Raw genomic sequence first — 16,660 nt, forward strand, 5'->3', positions numbered from 1 at the left:
GTGTGTAGGGTAGCGTGCTTTCACTGTGTTTCCATGCAACCAGCATTCTGCTCACTGCTTCTGTAGCGTCTCCACGTTGGCCTGGCATGGACGTTGGCCTCCTTTGAAGTAATAATCCAATCCTGGCAGCTACCAGCAGGCAAAGCAAAAGAAACATTGTAACAAGAGGCTGTAGAAAAATTTCAAATGAAATTATAACTGTGATGACATAAATGATACTAAGTAGAATAAGAATTGGCAAGACTGTGCGAGAGTGCTGAATAAGGGCCACAGCTATAAATAGTAGACAACTATCAGTCCAGCCACAGAATGAAAGGAAGTAATGAGTTTATAAAGTGTAGAAGAGTTTGGTTACTGTTAAACTTTTCCGCTAATCCATATTGAGTTAATAGTATTAACTCTTTTGTACATTTTAAAAATGAAGGCCAGCAAAACCCTGCAGAGTAAACATCACACTTCCTAGTGAGACATTCAAAGCATTTCTTTTTAAATTCAGGCAGAAGACAAAGGTCTCTACTGTCACCATGTCTGTTCAGTAGTATTCTGGAGCCCCAGTCATATGACTAAGAGTAAAACAAACAAACAAACAAAAAAAAATGCATAAAGAAGAAACAAAATTGTCAAGAGTATATACAAATAAATTAGAGTTAGTATGAAGTTTTAAAAAGTTTTTGGATATAAAGTAAATGCCAATTAAAATACAAAGTACTTAATCTAACACAGTGCAAGTAAGTCCTTTATGGGGAAAATTATTTAGAAGACTTTTTTGAAGGGCCTAAAAGATGAAGAGATGTAACCTTTTATAGTTTGAGAAGACTCAGTATCCTCTCCAAATTAATACAATTTCGGGCGAAATGCTTACAGAATCTTTTTTCTTTCTAGGAGAGTGTCTTTTAGGGTGGGATGGGAAAACATGAGAAGCTTATCCTAGATTTGGAAAAGACAGGGATCCAAAATAGCCAAGATAATTTTTAAGAACACCAGGCAGGATCACTTGTCCTCCCAAGTATATATTGCACTTATAGCAATAATAATTAAGATGGTGGGTATTGGTGCAGGGAGAGACAATGGAACAGTGGAAGAGGAGAGCATTTCACATGAATATTGGAATTGGAAGGTGACCGAAATAGCATTACAATGGGGATATTAGGAGCTATTAAATAAATAGTGTTGGGACAGTTGGCTCTTTACATGGAAAAAGACAGAGTTAGAATCTTTACTCCAAAGACAAAAATAAGTTCCAGATGGATTATGGCCATCTAAATGTGAAAAACAAGCTTTAAAACTTAGAAGAAAATATGGAAACTCACCTAACAATAATGGAGTAGGATGGATTTAAAACAAAATGTGCAGGTCAGTAGGAGAGAGGTAAAAGGTAAGTATATTCATTTCCTATTGCTGCTGTAACAAATTACCACAAACTTAGTGGCTTAAAACAACAAACTGTCTTACAGTTCTAGAGGTCTAAATGGTCTTCGTGTGGTAAAATTAAGATGCTGGCAGGACTGCATTCCTTCCAGAAAATGCTAAGGGGAGAATCTGTTTTCTTACCTTTCCCAGCTTCTGGAGGTCCTCAGCATTCCCTGGTTCATGGCCCTTGTCTGTCTTCAAAGTGTATCACCCCAACTTCTCTTTGTCCTCTGACCCTCCTGCCTTCCTGTTACAAGGATCCTTGTGGTTATATTAGGCCTCTTTGGATCATCCAGACTAATATCTCCACCTCAGGATTTTTAATTTTTTTTTAAAGATTTTATTTATTTATTTGACAGAGACACAGTGAGAGAGGGAACACAAGCAGGGGGAGTGGGGGAGGGAGAAGCAGGCTTCCCGCGGTGCAGGGAGCCCGATGCGGGGCTCGATCCCAGGACCCTGGGACCACGACCTGAGCTGAAGGCAGACGCTTAACGACTGAGCCACCCAGGCGCCCCAGGATTTTTAATTCTTAATCACATCTGCAAGTCCCCTTTACCACATCAGGTAACATATTTACAGGTTCCAGGGATTAGGATGTGAACATTTGGGGGGGGGGGGGGAGGGGTGGAGGTGGGGGGAATATTAATTATTCAGCCTACCACAGTGAGCCACAGACTGGGAGAATGTATTTGCAGCCCTTATAAAACCTGCAAAGGTTTAGTGTACAGAATATAAAAAGAACTCTTTCAAATCAGTTGAGAAAAAAGAAAAGCCTATTTCAAAACTTAGCAAGAGGACACAAATAGGCAGTTCATAGAAGAGAGAAAAATGGCTAAGGATATGCAAAAAATGTTTAACCTCACCTAGTGATCAAGTAAATACAAAATAAAACAATAATTAGGTAACTTTACCTTACTTGAGATACAGATATTTGAATGACAACACCAAGGTTTGGTTGAGTGGCAAAGAAATGGGATTATTCCTACACAGCTTTTGGAAGGAGGGTCAGTTACATGGGGCAGGGTGGTGGAATAAGAATGTTTGTTGCAGCATTGATGTATGAAAAGTGAGATCCATTTTTAGTAAAGAGTGTTATTGTAAGATAAGTTGTAGTGATATTTAAAAACAAAGGATGCATAGCCATTAGTAAAGTATAAAAGTATGAGCAGGAAGGATTCACATCTTCAGCATAGTGGTTACCTTTACAGAGGAGGAGAGGTTCTAATTCAGCTCTACCTGTTATGTATTTATAAAATTCAATACAAATACAAAATTTTATTATTTTTGGGTGTTGGGTGCATGGTCATCTATATATTTAAAATGTATCATAACTTTTTTTTGAAGGGGAAAAAAACAATTAGAAAGGTGGATGTATAATGAAACTGAATTTCCAAGCCAAATGAAAGCAGTTCTCTGAGGACAATTATAGTTCACTGGTGAAGAGTCTGGTCTAGGAGCCTGACAGACCCTTACTTATTAGCTGAGTGGCCCTGGGCATGTTTCTGACTACCCTAGGTCTCAACTTTCTCATCTAATAAAATATGAGGTTTAAACAAGCTAGTACGTGTGCAGCCTTTAGCTCATGGTAAGCACTCAGTAATAGAACAGCTCACAGACAATATTTGTTATGCAACATCAAGACTACCACGAACTTGGTAGCTGAAGGAACTTATATGTTTTTGTTTTTAATAGGCCAAACTTAAAAGAGTCCAGATTAGAGCCTTATGAGAGGTTTATGAGCCTTCTGTTAAATTTGTATCATTTCACATAACTTTTTTGCCAGCATACTGTTTGGTATTGCTCTGGAACGGAATGGTGGTAGAGGTATGCATTATGTTTATTCTTCTTTAATTATTTCAGTTGTACTTAGTGTTTTAGCCATGGTTCATTTGGCAAAGATTGCTCTGAAGCGATGTTGTCGGGCTGTATGGATATGGCTGTTTTCAGTGGCTAATTGCTGAATATTTTGAAGAGTGTACATTATACTTAGAGTCTAACCAATTAATGTAATCCCGAGGTACTATCAACACCTTTTCCATGTAAGTGGTGATTTGAAACTCAACTATACAGTTGCCAAAGTAAAGATCTGTAGTTTTTCTCTAAAGTCAAAAATTAGATTTTAAAAATTTATCCAATCATACTAAAAATATGTTGACGTAAATGTAGTCCTTCTAGCAGAGTACTCACAGCAGGATCTCAGAATTTCAAGTTCAGGTGGCTGACACCTTTTAAGCCAAAGGGGGAGGTAAGAATAGGGGTCATATATATTCCCCAGCTGAGCAAGTTGGAGTCAAGTGCTCCGGACAAAATCACACACGCCAGTCGGAAATACTCTTCTACATTAAAACCACAGGTATTCAGCATATGTTAGAGCCATAGTGTAGGAGTGGAGCACCCAGCCTCTGGGGTCATGCTGTCTAGACTCAGATGCTCGTTCTCCCACTGCCGTGTGTCACCTGTACCTTGATTCTTCATCTGTAAAGTGGGGGTAAAAATAGCACCCTCATTGGTGAGAAGGTGTATGGATCGAATAAGTGAATAAATTCACAATCTCCTGATCTGAATATATTTTGGGATTTGGGGTTTTTCCCCTTTAAACAGTGGTATGGTTCACATACAGCCTTTAAGGAAACATTCCCAAAGCACCTCATAATTAAACTGATTCCTATTGCTGTAGCAAATATTTTTATAGCTATACATATTGGAGAGAGATTATAAGTAGCCTTCCACTTATTCAGGTCGGGTTTTGTTGCCAGTGGAATTAAGGGGAAAAAATGGGGGTTTTAGAGCTTTTTGGGTTTCAGAATTATGGATAAGGGGTGGGGATGGAGATTTTTATACATAATGCCTGGCACACAGGAAGGTGCTCTGTATCTTAGTTATTACTGGTACTGTCATTTAAAATGTATTTTAGTTGATGTATGGTTTTTCTGTTGTTTTTTTTTCTTATTTAAAGTTCTTGTATGCAGTTTGTTCAAGTATTCCTTTTCTTTTTAACTGTGTCCTCTTTTTAGAAAAGGTGTCTGATTTTTGCCTGGCTTAGACTTGACCCAGCAGAAATGTCCTGTTACTGCTGACACCTAAGAAGAGCCTTTGGCCCCAAATGGTTGGCTGTCTTCTAAGTTAACATGGACTGAGGCCAAGACATTTGTAGAGCTCAGACTGTAGTTAAATTCTGGTGTTTCCTATTGCCCTTGCAAAGTTGAGATGATTCTGTCGTTTGCAGTTTTGAAGTCTGTTAATAGTTTATATTCCTACTTCCATGTCTGGAAAATGTACCAGAAAAAAGTATGATTTTAAAATAGTTCTTCAGCATTCTTTATTTCTGACTGATTACCTATCAGCCCCCCTCCACCATCCAGTCCACGTTAGCACTTAGGCTGACCTTCCTAGCCTTTAAGTACATTTATAAATCAAGGGCATTTATAAATTTAAGTATATGTATAAATTAAAACCATTTAAATTTAAACAATTTAAATAGAGAAAGATCAAGTTAAATATATATATTAAACCTCTAGAGGGTGGATGACTTTAAGCCTAGAAATAATAGATGTTCTCAGATGAAAAGTCTGATAGATTGGACCACATGATGATCCCATTGTTGTTAATGAAGCAGTGGGGCATTTTTACTGATTTATATAAACTCACAAAAAATACTGTCTCAGTCATTTTCTATAATTTTGTTCTCAGTCTCCTTGCATCATCATTTTTTAAAACCCATCTTCTGTGATCCCCTGCATCAAATTTTACATTGTTTCCTAAAGATAAATTCCTAGACACAGAATTGCTATATCATCTTTAAATTGGGGAATGAATTTGATGCAGTTTGAGTGATAATGGCAGTCTTTTAAAAAATGTCTTTATGGGCATTTTGCAAAAGGAGGAAGAAAAATGTACACAGGTCCTATTTTTCTTACAGTAGTGTTTAGCATTTAAATTACATTCTCATAGTAAGTTTTTAATTTTTCCCCTCTTGGGTTTAAAACAGTTACATCATGTGAGTCTTAAATGCCTTTAATACAGGCATCTGTCACTCTACACTCTACTCTAAGAGTTCACCGCAGTGAACTCTTTACTAGGGAGAATGTTGCTAATGGTTGATTGTGAGCCCTGTCTGGCCTCCTTGCCTGTCTGCCCTTCCTTACTAATTAGTAGCTCAACCAGATGTGTAAAGCGGTAAGCTGAAAATCTTTTTTTTTTTTTTCTTTTTTTAAGCTTAAGGTGAAGATGTTGGAGAAAATCCAACATTAAAGTCAGGCGCTTATCTGTGAATTTTGATTGTCCACCTTCAGTCACCCGTTCTAGTGGGTAATGTAGAGTCTGCTGTTGGGCTACATTTCTAACCTGCTGCTCTGGATGCCTGTAAGGACATTTCCTCTATAAGCTCTTGGGATGCTTCTGATTTTTATTTTGCAGATAGCAGAAGAGGTGCCGAATCTTGCCTGTGGTCACTCAGTGACTAGAGATGAATTTCTATTCCTGACCCAGTTTATGGTGTTTACTGAAGGAAAATTGATGCTCCTGGGCAGCCCATTTATGCTTCCCTTATTGTCTCACAGCACACAGTGATTGTTACATTCTTTTCCAGTGTCCTCTAATCCCTAAATCCTTACTGTCCATTACCAGAGCACTAGCCACATGTGGTTATTTAATATTTATTTATATTTGTAATGTTTATATTTAATATTTAGTTCAATAAAGTAAGCAACTTCAGTCCCTTGGTCACACAAGCCACATTTCACATGATCAGTAGCCACATGTGGAAGAGTGCGGATGGGCACCTTTTCTCTCACTGCAGACGGTTCTCTGGGACCGCACTTCAGACCTTCCCTCATCCACAGGTAACCTTTGCCACATAACCTAAAGAGAGAATGACTCATACATTTACCTACTTTGAAAACCTGGAAATTTCTTTGGCATTCTTTTTCTGTCTTTCCTTGTATTTCATCCTTGCAGAGTGCTCTTTTCCCTCATGGACTGATTCCCAGGCAGAGGCTCTGAACTGGTGGGCAGCAGTGGATTGGACCGCTCACTTCCTCCCTAGAACCATCCCTCTTACCTCGCAGTACCGGCTTCTTTCTATCCTGCCCGCCGGTCACCTTCCACCATGCCCGCAAACATTGGCATGGGCCACTAGCCCATTTCCCTCCTTCTCTTCACCAAAGTTCTCTGAAAAATAGCCCGTGTACCCAGTCTACAGTTCTTACCACTTAGAGCCCACCCTCCTCTCCCGCGCGCTGCTCAGAGTTCTCTGACAGGCTTCCAGCTGCCTCCTGATCACCAGACCAAGGCAGCCTCGTCACAGCCACCCTCTTCCTCAACATGGCGCAAGTGTGTGATACTGTGGACAACTCTCCCTCATCCTTTCCTTTCCCCTCGACTTCTGTAGTGTTTTCTCTTTGGGCTCCCCTCTCCTGGTATATTTCTGACCCCACACGGTTCTGGCCCCTCCCTTTCCCCCACCCTGACTGGCTCGTGTTCCTCGGATGCTGGGAGTCCCCACAGTTACCATGCCTGCGTTGGATTTGTTTCCCTGACCTCCAGATCAGACAGCCCAGTGTTTGGTGGACACACCTCTTCAGATAATCCTGTGTCTACCTCAGCATTAAAACATTCAGTCCTAAATAAAAGTTCTTAGCTTCTGGGCACATTTTGCCTCCTGATTTCCTCATATATAATAAATTATACCACATGCCCCCAGCCACATCTTTTCACATCTTTTTCTGTATTTGCTCATTCCATGTGTTTGCCTTATCATACCTGTTTCATCACCATGATAGTTTTTCTGGCCATCTCTTACTCACCTGTCCTAACCTCCTACCACCCTCCCCCCCGCCACCCCGATACACACTTTAGGTCTGGCTCTCTTTTTTTTTGGACTAGGGTATTTTTCCTGTATACTTCCATTTATTTACATTCTTTTTTCTTCACTCATGTTGTTTGATAGATTTCCTGAAGTCCATTTAAAGAAAAACAAATGTACATGCAAAATGTGCATAATGATCGCCAACTTAAATTTCTGAATAAGTAATAGGTTTCCATGGTTCAAAATTCAAAAAGTACAAAAGGCACGTAGTCAAAAATTTGGCTCTCAACCTTTCTCTTTTATCTTCTCAGATCATACTCTCCTGACAGGTAGTCACAGAGTAGTTTCATGGGTTTTTCTTTTTTTTCGAAAGTTGTTCATGTATATATGTGCGCATTATGTGTGTGCATGTGTGTAAGTTTTCCCTTCTTTTCTACAAGGTGGAAGCATAAGAAGTACGCTCTTCCACTTTAGTCCATTCCTAGGCCCCTATCCAAGAACCTTCAAGGACTCCCCGTTGGCGGTAAATCTGTCTCTGCCTTGTCAGTGGAAAGAGAAGCAGATAATTCAATACCCCATAGCAAACAGTGGAGGCACCTAACAGTTTTCTGTCAGACTCGATTCTAGCCAAATGGGTCTGCTTGCCGTTCCCTTATCATGTTCCTCCATGCATTTCTCTCTCCCTTCCTTTGTACGGAGTGCCTTCCCTCCATTCTCCCTGGGCCTGTCCAAACCCATTGCTTCCTTGAAGACTGAGCTCACAGACCACAGCATCCACATCCATGAAGCTTCCCCATTTCCTGCTCCCTTCTGCTACAAAGGATCTAGTCTTCTAGATTCTGAGCACTCTCACAGGGCATATCCTTTTCTACCCTGGGTTCCATTTCCATGTCTGTGCAATGCTCCTAATTTAGTTATTACTGTCCTGAACACAAGAAATTGTGCCTTACTTTGTCCTCTCATCCCTGAGAAGTCCTCTAGCCTGGGGTCTTGCATATACCGATGAATGAAAAAGAGTAAAATTCTGTTCTTTGACACAAGGAATTGGGGAATACTAACTTCTCATGTAAAAATCACTCCTGTCCCTGGGCATTCTGGCTTTTAGTTGCTGTTAAAATAAAAATGCCTTTTTCTTCCTCCTAGGAGTGTATTTAAAAGCCTAGAGTCACCAAGCATTGCATTCTCAGTGACTGCTGCTGTGGCTTTCTGGGGAAACGAGGGTGCCAATCCATCCCATGTTCATTCTGTTGCCAGCCGAGAGCATTGGCAGGACCACAATGTCCGTATCAGCACAGCCAGACCTTAATTGGAACCGAGTGTCCATTTTCATTCTGAGATTAAGATTGCTATTCTGGAACTTTAATTTACAAAAAAAGTAAACAAAAATTATGAGTAGAATTTAATCTCACCGGTGCAGTGTTAACTGTAACATCATTAGAGGGTAGAGCAGTACACTATATGCATTCGAGGGTACAGTGGATCCAGAGTACCCGCTGTGCTTACCGGGAGGTCGCTGAAGTGTGGTCACCATGTACCATGATGCTTTCTTGCTTTTTTGTGCTCTTAGGTTTTTGAAGAACCCTCCATTAGCCTTTTTGCTCTGGAACACTGTGAGGGAAGAGAGTTACATCTAGAAGAGGCTGTGAACTCTGTTCTGAACAAGGACCTGCACTTCTATACCCAGTCTGTCTGGGTAAAAAGTGGACTGTAAGTATGGGACGGGGGCTTGACCTGTTTCAGTCAGTGTTTTAGGAGAGAGTTGCACAGTTGCTTTTTATTTCCCCACTGCTGCTGTTGTGTGATCTGAAGATACTATTACTCCTTTACTCTCTCAATGTAATAATAGTAGTTTCTGTTTCAGTAAGGTAAGACCATGGACCAAGTCCCGTATATATATATAGTGGCATGCCATGGTCTGGGAGAAGAGCCCTTCGGGAGAGAAGGGCTGCCGTCTGTTCAGAGCATGCGACTTAGAGTAGGTAGACCAGATGACCTTAACCAGTTGAGCCCACTTCTCTTTCAGGCGATAACTAATGAAATTGGTAGCTTCTTTGGTTGACACCATTGCCTGCCTAAGACAACTGGGTGTTTGTAAGACTGATAGTGTTTTGTTGTCTTTTGATTTGGCATCTTGTTTCCTCTAGAGCTCTTTGCTCCAGGTACTTATTTTCATGCTGAGGATCCTGAGGTGGACCTGGCCCACCCACCAGTGGTGCTATTCATTTAGGTTGTCGGGGCAGATCCAGGGTGTGTGGGGCCTGCACTTACACAATTTGGGAGACTGCTTTACAAAAAGATATGAACAATTATGGATACATAAATTAGGTATGAACTTGCATATTTATTTAGAATAAAAATGGTATGAGGCCTGCCAGTGAGGGGCCCTGAGGTTAAGGCTCGAAGGCTTCCTGGGAGATCTGCCCCTCAGGGCATTTCTAGAGTGTGGGCATGGAAGCCTGCCCCTCCTCCTGAACTGTTGCTGTTTGGTACCAAAAGTCAACTAAACACACATAGCTCTAGATGATTAATGTAAAGATGATTGTTTTTATTTCTTACGGCTTTTAAATTGTGATAATCAACTCTGCTATAAATATCTGGGGTAACATAAGAAAGAGCTAAGAATATAAATTGATTTGAAAAATAAGCCAACTATTATAAGAAATGGCTTTTGAATTATTCACACGTATAGCAATTTAATTTTCCTTCTTCAAAGCAATTGACATTGGTATTTCTTAAACATAAATTGACCTACTCTGTCTAAGCATATTAATCCCCATACTATATACCAGTATATTATTTACCACTTAACTAAGTCTGTTGGAATTGAAATCTTCATCCCTGTGATACAGGACTTTTCATGGCATTTTTATACTTTTCTTTGTATTCCTATGTGGAACTGATAATTACCGACCTACCTGCTGTAATTTCTTACCAGCTTATTTCAGTCTTTTGTAGAAAACTGGTACTGTTTTACCTTGACATTATTTCTTCTCTTTAGCTTACTATCCACCTACTCTTCCTGTTCTGGATTCTCTGTAAGAGAATGGGAACACAGAGTAAGGAATAGAGAAGGCTGTCCAAAGATTTTCTTAGGCTACAGATGGCACAGAATATGACTTAATGCACGGCCAGCTACCCTCAGGGACAAGTTTTGTTTTGTTTTGTTTAATCCCCATATTATCCCATATCTGTGATTTGTGATCATAATGAGGGTCAAGCTTTAATGCTTTTCCGCTGTGGAATTCATTGAGATTAATATAAAGAGAAGTGTAGTTCATTAAAGTCTTGCCTAGGTTTTATAACTGAAATTTCCCTGCCTGTTTAAAAAGTCTACACAGCTGGAGAGGTAGGGTAAGCATCTCCATGGTCATGCTGTCCTGACTCTGCACCAATCTGATGGCTTAGATTTGTGTAGGCAAGAAGGGGTGAAGGGAAGGTCATCTGTTCTGTCATCCATCCATGAAAAACCGGGCCAAGCCTGATCTTGAGTGTGGGGAGCAGGGTGCTCTGTCTGAACCAAGTAAGGTAGCCACCTTATCTTCCACACGTATGTTCCGAAAGCACTGTTTGTGGTGACCGGAGTCCTGAGAATTTCAGGTCCTCTTGGCAGTCCCAGTCGATTCCCCTTAGCTATTCAGCTTGATAACCACCTACATCAGGGCTCAGCAGCCTTTCTCTGGAAAGGACCAGATGGCATTTTCAGTTTGTTGGCCATCCTGTCTCTGTCACAACTGTGGAGCACGCTGTTGTGGAGTGGATGCAGCTGGTGTCAGTCAGTGAAGGAATGGGGGCAGCTCTAAGCTCAAGACCCGCCTCAGGGCCCTCCCTGCATGCTTCTACATACTCTAACTTGGCCCAAGTGGAAGGCCACAAGGGTATTGAGAAGGATTTGCAAAAGAGCTTGGGCCTTGAGGCAAGACGGGATTTCTGTGGATAATTTTAAGCTATCCATGGTGGCCTTGGGGAAATGATGGAAGGAGGTGTGTCTGAGAGGCCATGGAGTCTCCTGGAGGGGCCCGGAGCACGTGGGAGGATGAGCCCAGGAGTGGGAGCGGGACCGAGAGTGTTGTGTAACGGAAGCAGTGAGAGGCTGTGGTCTGTCTGCGAGGGTTAAACTGTTAAGAAAACAGTATTATCAAGGAAACAGAATTTTAGACCTGGCAGGAACCTTGTTTTAGCAAGTTAGAAACCAGAATCCTAATCAGAATGCAAATCTTCTGAGCCCCCGAGCACTGGGCTTTCACCTAGCCCCTCCTGCTTTTCCATTATACTTTTTTTCCTTAAAAAAAATCTATAAACCTAAAAGTTTTAAAAAATGAACCTTGTATAAAAGGTACTTTTGATAAGGTATTGCTTTTTATTTTTAAGTACTCTTTTTTTTTTCCTGGTCTTAACATAGGTGGATAGCTTATGAAGGATCCAATTTCTTAGGAAGACAAATCTTACTTGAGCCTAATGAAATTCCCAATTGGACAGCATTCAGTGGATGGAAAACAATTGGTTCCCTCCGTCCTATGAAGCAGGTAAGGAGCAGGGGAAAAAAAAACCCATAAGATCCAAAATAGCTTCATTTTCTAGTAGAAATGTCATGAACCATAGCATCTGAAATATTGACCATTTAGTTTGACATTTATATTACAGGGGGCTCCGATTAGGATGAGGAATCTTAGAGACATTAACCAATTCATTAAGTTGTATCTAAGGTCAATGTTGGATTTTAGCTTTGAGTCCAAAGTCTTACCTTACTGACTTTTCATGGAATACTGAGCAGCATAAGCTCCGTGGAAAGCAAAGAAAACAATGAACTCTTGAGTCTGCCCTAGTTCTAAGTATTTGGAGTTTTTCTTCTACTTACATACAACTTGGGATAGATCTTGGTATTCATGACACACCTACTGCTTGTCAGTCTTCTGTTCAAAAGCTTTCTCTCTCCTTTGGGATACAGTCTGATCTCATCAACGTGCCTGTGTGCTCTGGCCCCCTTGCTTCTCCAGCCTCTTCCCTCACTGGTCTGCTCCTCACTCAAATGGGGCCATGACACAGCCACCAACGTGCCAAGTGCTTTCCTACTCAGGCTCTTAATACAGGCTGTGCCCTCTGTCTACAAGTTTCTTCCCTCATGCTTTGCCTGGCTAATTCTACTCACCCCTCTAAATTTAAGTGTCCCATCTTCCAGGATGCTTCCTTCATCCTATCTGCCAGTCTAAATTAGATCTTAAAAAACCTGGTTCTTTTCCTACAAAGACACCGCCTGAGATTTGTAACCTCGCAGTTGTGGTTGGACTGGGCATGTTCTCACTCTGCTGCCAGTCCCGGGAAGGCAGGGCTGTGCACATCTTACTTACAGCTCTACCCCTAGTATCTGGCACAATGTCTGGCACATTGTAAGAATTCAAGGACTGTTTGCTTAATGAAGGAATAAATGGATAAAGGGATGTTTGACATGAGGCTAAGAACTATGGAGGATTTAAGGGATAGACATGATCTCTGCTTTATTGGAGCTTACATGTTTATTGGGTAAAACAAGTCCAACTCAAAATGGTACCATAAAACGCAAAATAGTGTATAGCCATCAAAAATGCCTGGTTTACAGAAAGGAAGTATGAGCATGTACGGAGTGGTGGAAGTTTCACAGAAGGTGAAAAACCCAAGCCTGGCTGTCGGGTGCAATGGTCTGTGGATATGCCATTTGAATTCTCTCTAATTAGAAACATTTCTCACTTGATTTTAACAACAGCCCTTTAAGGTAGGAGTTGTTATTCCCATTTTTCAGATGGGAAAATCGGGGTCAGAGAGGTAAGGCAAATTGGCAAAAGTCATCCAAGTGTCAGAACCAAGATTTGAACCCAGATTTATTTTCTGAAATTTGTGTTGGGCGACCACACCCTACTTTCCTCCAAAGTAAGATCAGTATTTACAGAGTGGCACCATATATTCCAAGCCCTGAGCTGAAGGTAGCAGAGTGGATGTAAGTGCTGAGGCCAGTGTGCAGATTGGACGTGTTAAGTGTTAAATAAATAGTAGCCAATAAAAAATTAACCTAGTTGGTCTTGGTGCCCTTTTCTCTCCCCCCCCCCTTTCACACACACACACCCACCCATCCACCCATCCACCCACCATGCTCATTCCTGCCACTCTTTGGTTCTGTTGGTTCAAATCCTAGCCCTGCCACTTGTAAGCAGTGTGACTCTAGGTGAGGAATCCAATTCCTCTGGTGAAACAGTGATCACATGACTTACCTCTCAGTATTGCTGTGAGGATTGAATAAGAAAAATGTATAGAAAGAGTCTGACACAACATCTGGCTTATATTACTATGGTTACACATTTATTTTGAAAGTTCATTATTCATGGTGTCCCTTGAGAGAATCAGAAACGCTCTTCTGAGGGTGCTAAGGTTTAGCAGGCTTTCCTGGCAGAGTTTGTGGTACAGGATTCCATGACCTTCACATACTGCTTATTCCTCACTCCTGTCACATGGGATGATGGGTAATCCCACTGAAAAAGCCATGGGGAAAAGCAAGGCAGAAGTGGGAATTCGGTGTAGCTTTTACCAACTATATAATAATGCCTAATCCTATGTCGTTAGGAACTTTAGCAGCCAAGCTGGATGCTGAGACTATTTCCCTCACTTCTGAAAGGTGGTTCCTTGCTGGGGAAGGATGTCTCTGCAATTGTTCAGGGTCCTGAGATAAAGGATAGCTAGAACAATAGCTTCCAATTTTATATAAAAGTTTTTTTTTTACAATTAACATTGTGTTATTCATCTTCATTGTGCTTTAGAAACTATCTGATTCCTATTCTGGTTTAACATTTTAAAATAATATTTTTATAGATTATTTTGCCTTTGTTTATTTAGGCCACAGCTTTAAGACCCAGCAAAGGAATTCTGGGCTTCTAAAACAGTATTATGGGTCATTTCCTTTTTGGTAGGGCTGCTGGTACTGCTGTAGTTCATATTCTTGTTTGGAAATTCAGTAATAATTAAAATGCGATCCTCTTTGAGTTTGGGAATTAGGAAGTCACTAAGGCACTTATAATGCATACCAGTATTTTAAAGTATAATTACAGAAGAGTCAGACTACAAGTGTGTAATAAGGGTAATTAGTACTTTACTTGAGTTAATTGATTAAAACTGTGATGTTTGGTCCTAACATAATTGGAACTCTGTCCTCTGTGAAGGTCACGCCTGTTTTCTTCTACATACAAGGTAAGGAAACTAATAAAGATGTACTGAAGCCTCAAGAAATTAATAATTGCAGTGGGAGACTTACAGAATTATACAGACTATTATCACAGATATTTAAGTACATTACTGTTGCATTATGAATGTGGAAGTAGTGCTTTGAAACATTTACAACATTTTGCCTAGTAGAGGTCTTTTTTACCTGCTTTAAATTACCAGATAAAGATGTGTCCCAGAGGGGCACCTGGGTGGCTCAGATGGTTAAGCGTCTGCCTTCGGCTCAGGTCATGATCCCGGGCTCCTGGGATCGAGTCCCGCATTGGGCTCCCTGCTCCTTGGGAGCCTGCTTCTCCCTCTGCCTCTCTCTCTCTCTCTCTCTCTGTCTCTCATGAATGAATAAATAAAAATCTTTAAAAAAAAAAAATATGTCCCAGAATGTTTATTTCCTTTGAAAGGCCAAACATGGCAGCAGTGTACCAAAATTCAGCTGGCTTCCTGTTGATCTGAGTTTCAAAGTAGTAGAATATGGTGGACTTACCATGGTACATTGTTGCATTTACATAGCACTTATATTTCTCAGAGTGAAAGTGCTTCCTTAGTAAATACTTTGTTATTATTTAGCGAAGTTCTGATTGGGATGCCAACATAGTGACCCAAGGTGGGGATGTTGAATGTTCTGTATTTTATTTCATGACGGGAGGCTTAAGGCTAAAAGAATGGTTTCTGGGGAGTTTTTATCCTGTGCGGTGTCCTTTCGTTATCTGACTTAATTCACACTGCCACCTTTGGACATGGTCTCTTATTCCCGGTGTCTGAGTGTAACTAGTATATTTCAGCAGACCTTACTTAGAGCATCCTGGCTTTAGAGGGATGGTTTTGTTGCAGGCTGACCTGGCTTCCCCATATCTGTGTTAACTCTGTAAAATTCAGGTCATAACTGGACTTTCTTAAAGGGTTCTTCTGGTTATTAACTTAGATAATACGATGGCCCAGAAAGCATTTAGCACACTGCTTGACATACACTAAGCTCTCAATAAATATTAATATTATTCCTTAGAGGCAAGTCCTAGATTTATTTTATTGGAAGACTTCAGGTATGTATTCCAGGCCCAGGGGATAAAGTTCTTTGTTACCCAATTTTTGAATACCTATGTTACGATTAAACATACAGTGGTCTCTTCCCTTGGATTAGTGTAAAGGTCCACAAACAGTCATTACCACAGCTGCTCAGGCCCTCAGCTTAAGCTGGGTTTTTCAAGACCTCCCAAAGCCAGCGTTTGGCACTTCACCATAGCTCAAACAGTATGTGTGGTCACTGCAGCGCTTGCCCGGTGGTTGTGAGAGCCTTGTAGGTGGGCTGTATCTTGGCTTCCTGCTCGTCCCCTCCCTCTCCCCCAGCAGTGAGGACACAGTGGTTCCCGAAAGAAACTCAGCAAGTCCGGACACTGCACCACCCCTTGCCACATGGCATTCCAGTAGATGAAACTATTAACCTTTTACCCTTCCAAAAGGGTTTACTTTTCAGAAAAGTATAATAGAGATTATTGTACAACTTAACCTCTGTGTTCAGTGGTCTAAGGTCTGTCAATTGAAAAAGAGTAATTCACACATACTGGCTAAAGGGAGGCAGAGTGAAACTGCATAAGCTAGATCCCCTCACCCCTTGCTTCAGCCTGCCTTCTTTAGAGCCTGATTTCCAGATTCCCAAGTCCTTCTTGTAAATGGCCGCTTCTCCCCTGTCGCAGCCTGCAGTGTACATCAGGATAAAGAACCGGGCCCAGGATGAGTATCTGACGGTCACTGGCAACGTTGCTGACACAAGGGCCACATCCGTGTGCGTCTCTCCCTACAGCGGGAAGACAACTCAGATCTGGCACTACTGCCGAGGACTCTTTAAATCCAAGGTGAGCAGCCACCCCACGGACACCGCACCCCAACTTTGGGCCTTTTTTTTTTCTTTTAGAGGCCAGAATCTTGCAAGAATCAAATGGCCTTATAAAATAATACAACTCCCTAGAAACGGTTGCATGACTGTATAAATATGCCATGTTACATTACTAAAGCTTTTAAGTGAAATGGACTCAATTTTTTCATCTAGAAAATTCAATTTCTACTTGAAAGTTAAAAACTAAGGTTATCACATACTTTGGCTGTGCCTAAATGATGTTTTAAAACCAGTGACAGACAACTCACTGGATCCAACTGGATGTTGTGCTCTTGTGACACATTCCTTACTCTGTGGCCCAGATAAAATCA

At 41.0% G+C, this 16,660-nt stretch overlaps 1 protein-coding gene across 1 annotated transcript in view; it reads left to right on the plus strand.

Annotated features, from left to right (window-relative positions):
• Positions 1–16,660, plus strand: part of CRYBG3 (crystallin beta-gamma domain containing 3) — a 105,053-nt gene that overhangs the window by 84,262 nt on the left and 4,131 nt on the right. The window contains exons 18-20 of the mRNA XM_025873208.2: positions 8,787–8,926; positions 11,619–11,742; positions 16,150–16,308. Coding sequence (XP_025728993.1) covers positions 8,787–8,926; positions 11,619–11,742; positions 16,150–16,308 — 423 coding nt within the window. The remainder of the gene's footprint in view (positions 1–8,786; positions 8,927–11,618; positions 11,743–16,149; positions 16,309–16,660) is intronic.

Source organism: Callorhinus ursinus, unplaced genomic scaffold (assembly GCF_003265705.2).
Source record: "Callorhinus ursinus isolate GAN/ISIS: 27379988/994484 unplaced genomic scaffold, GSC_fseal_2.0 scaffold1, whole genome shotgun sequence".
Lineage (NCBI taxonomy): Eukaryota > Metazoa > Chordata > Mammalia > Carnivora > Otariidae > Callorhinus > Callorhinus ursinus.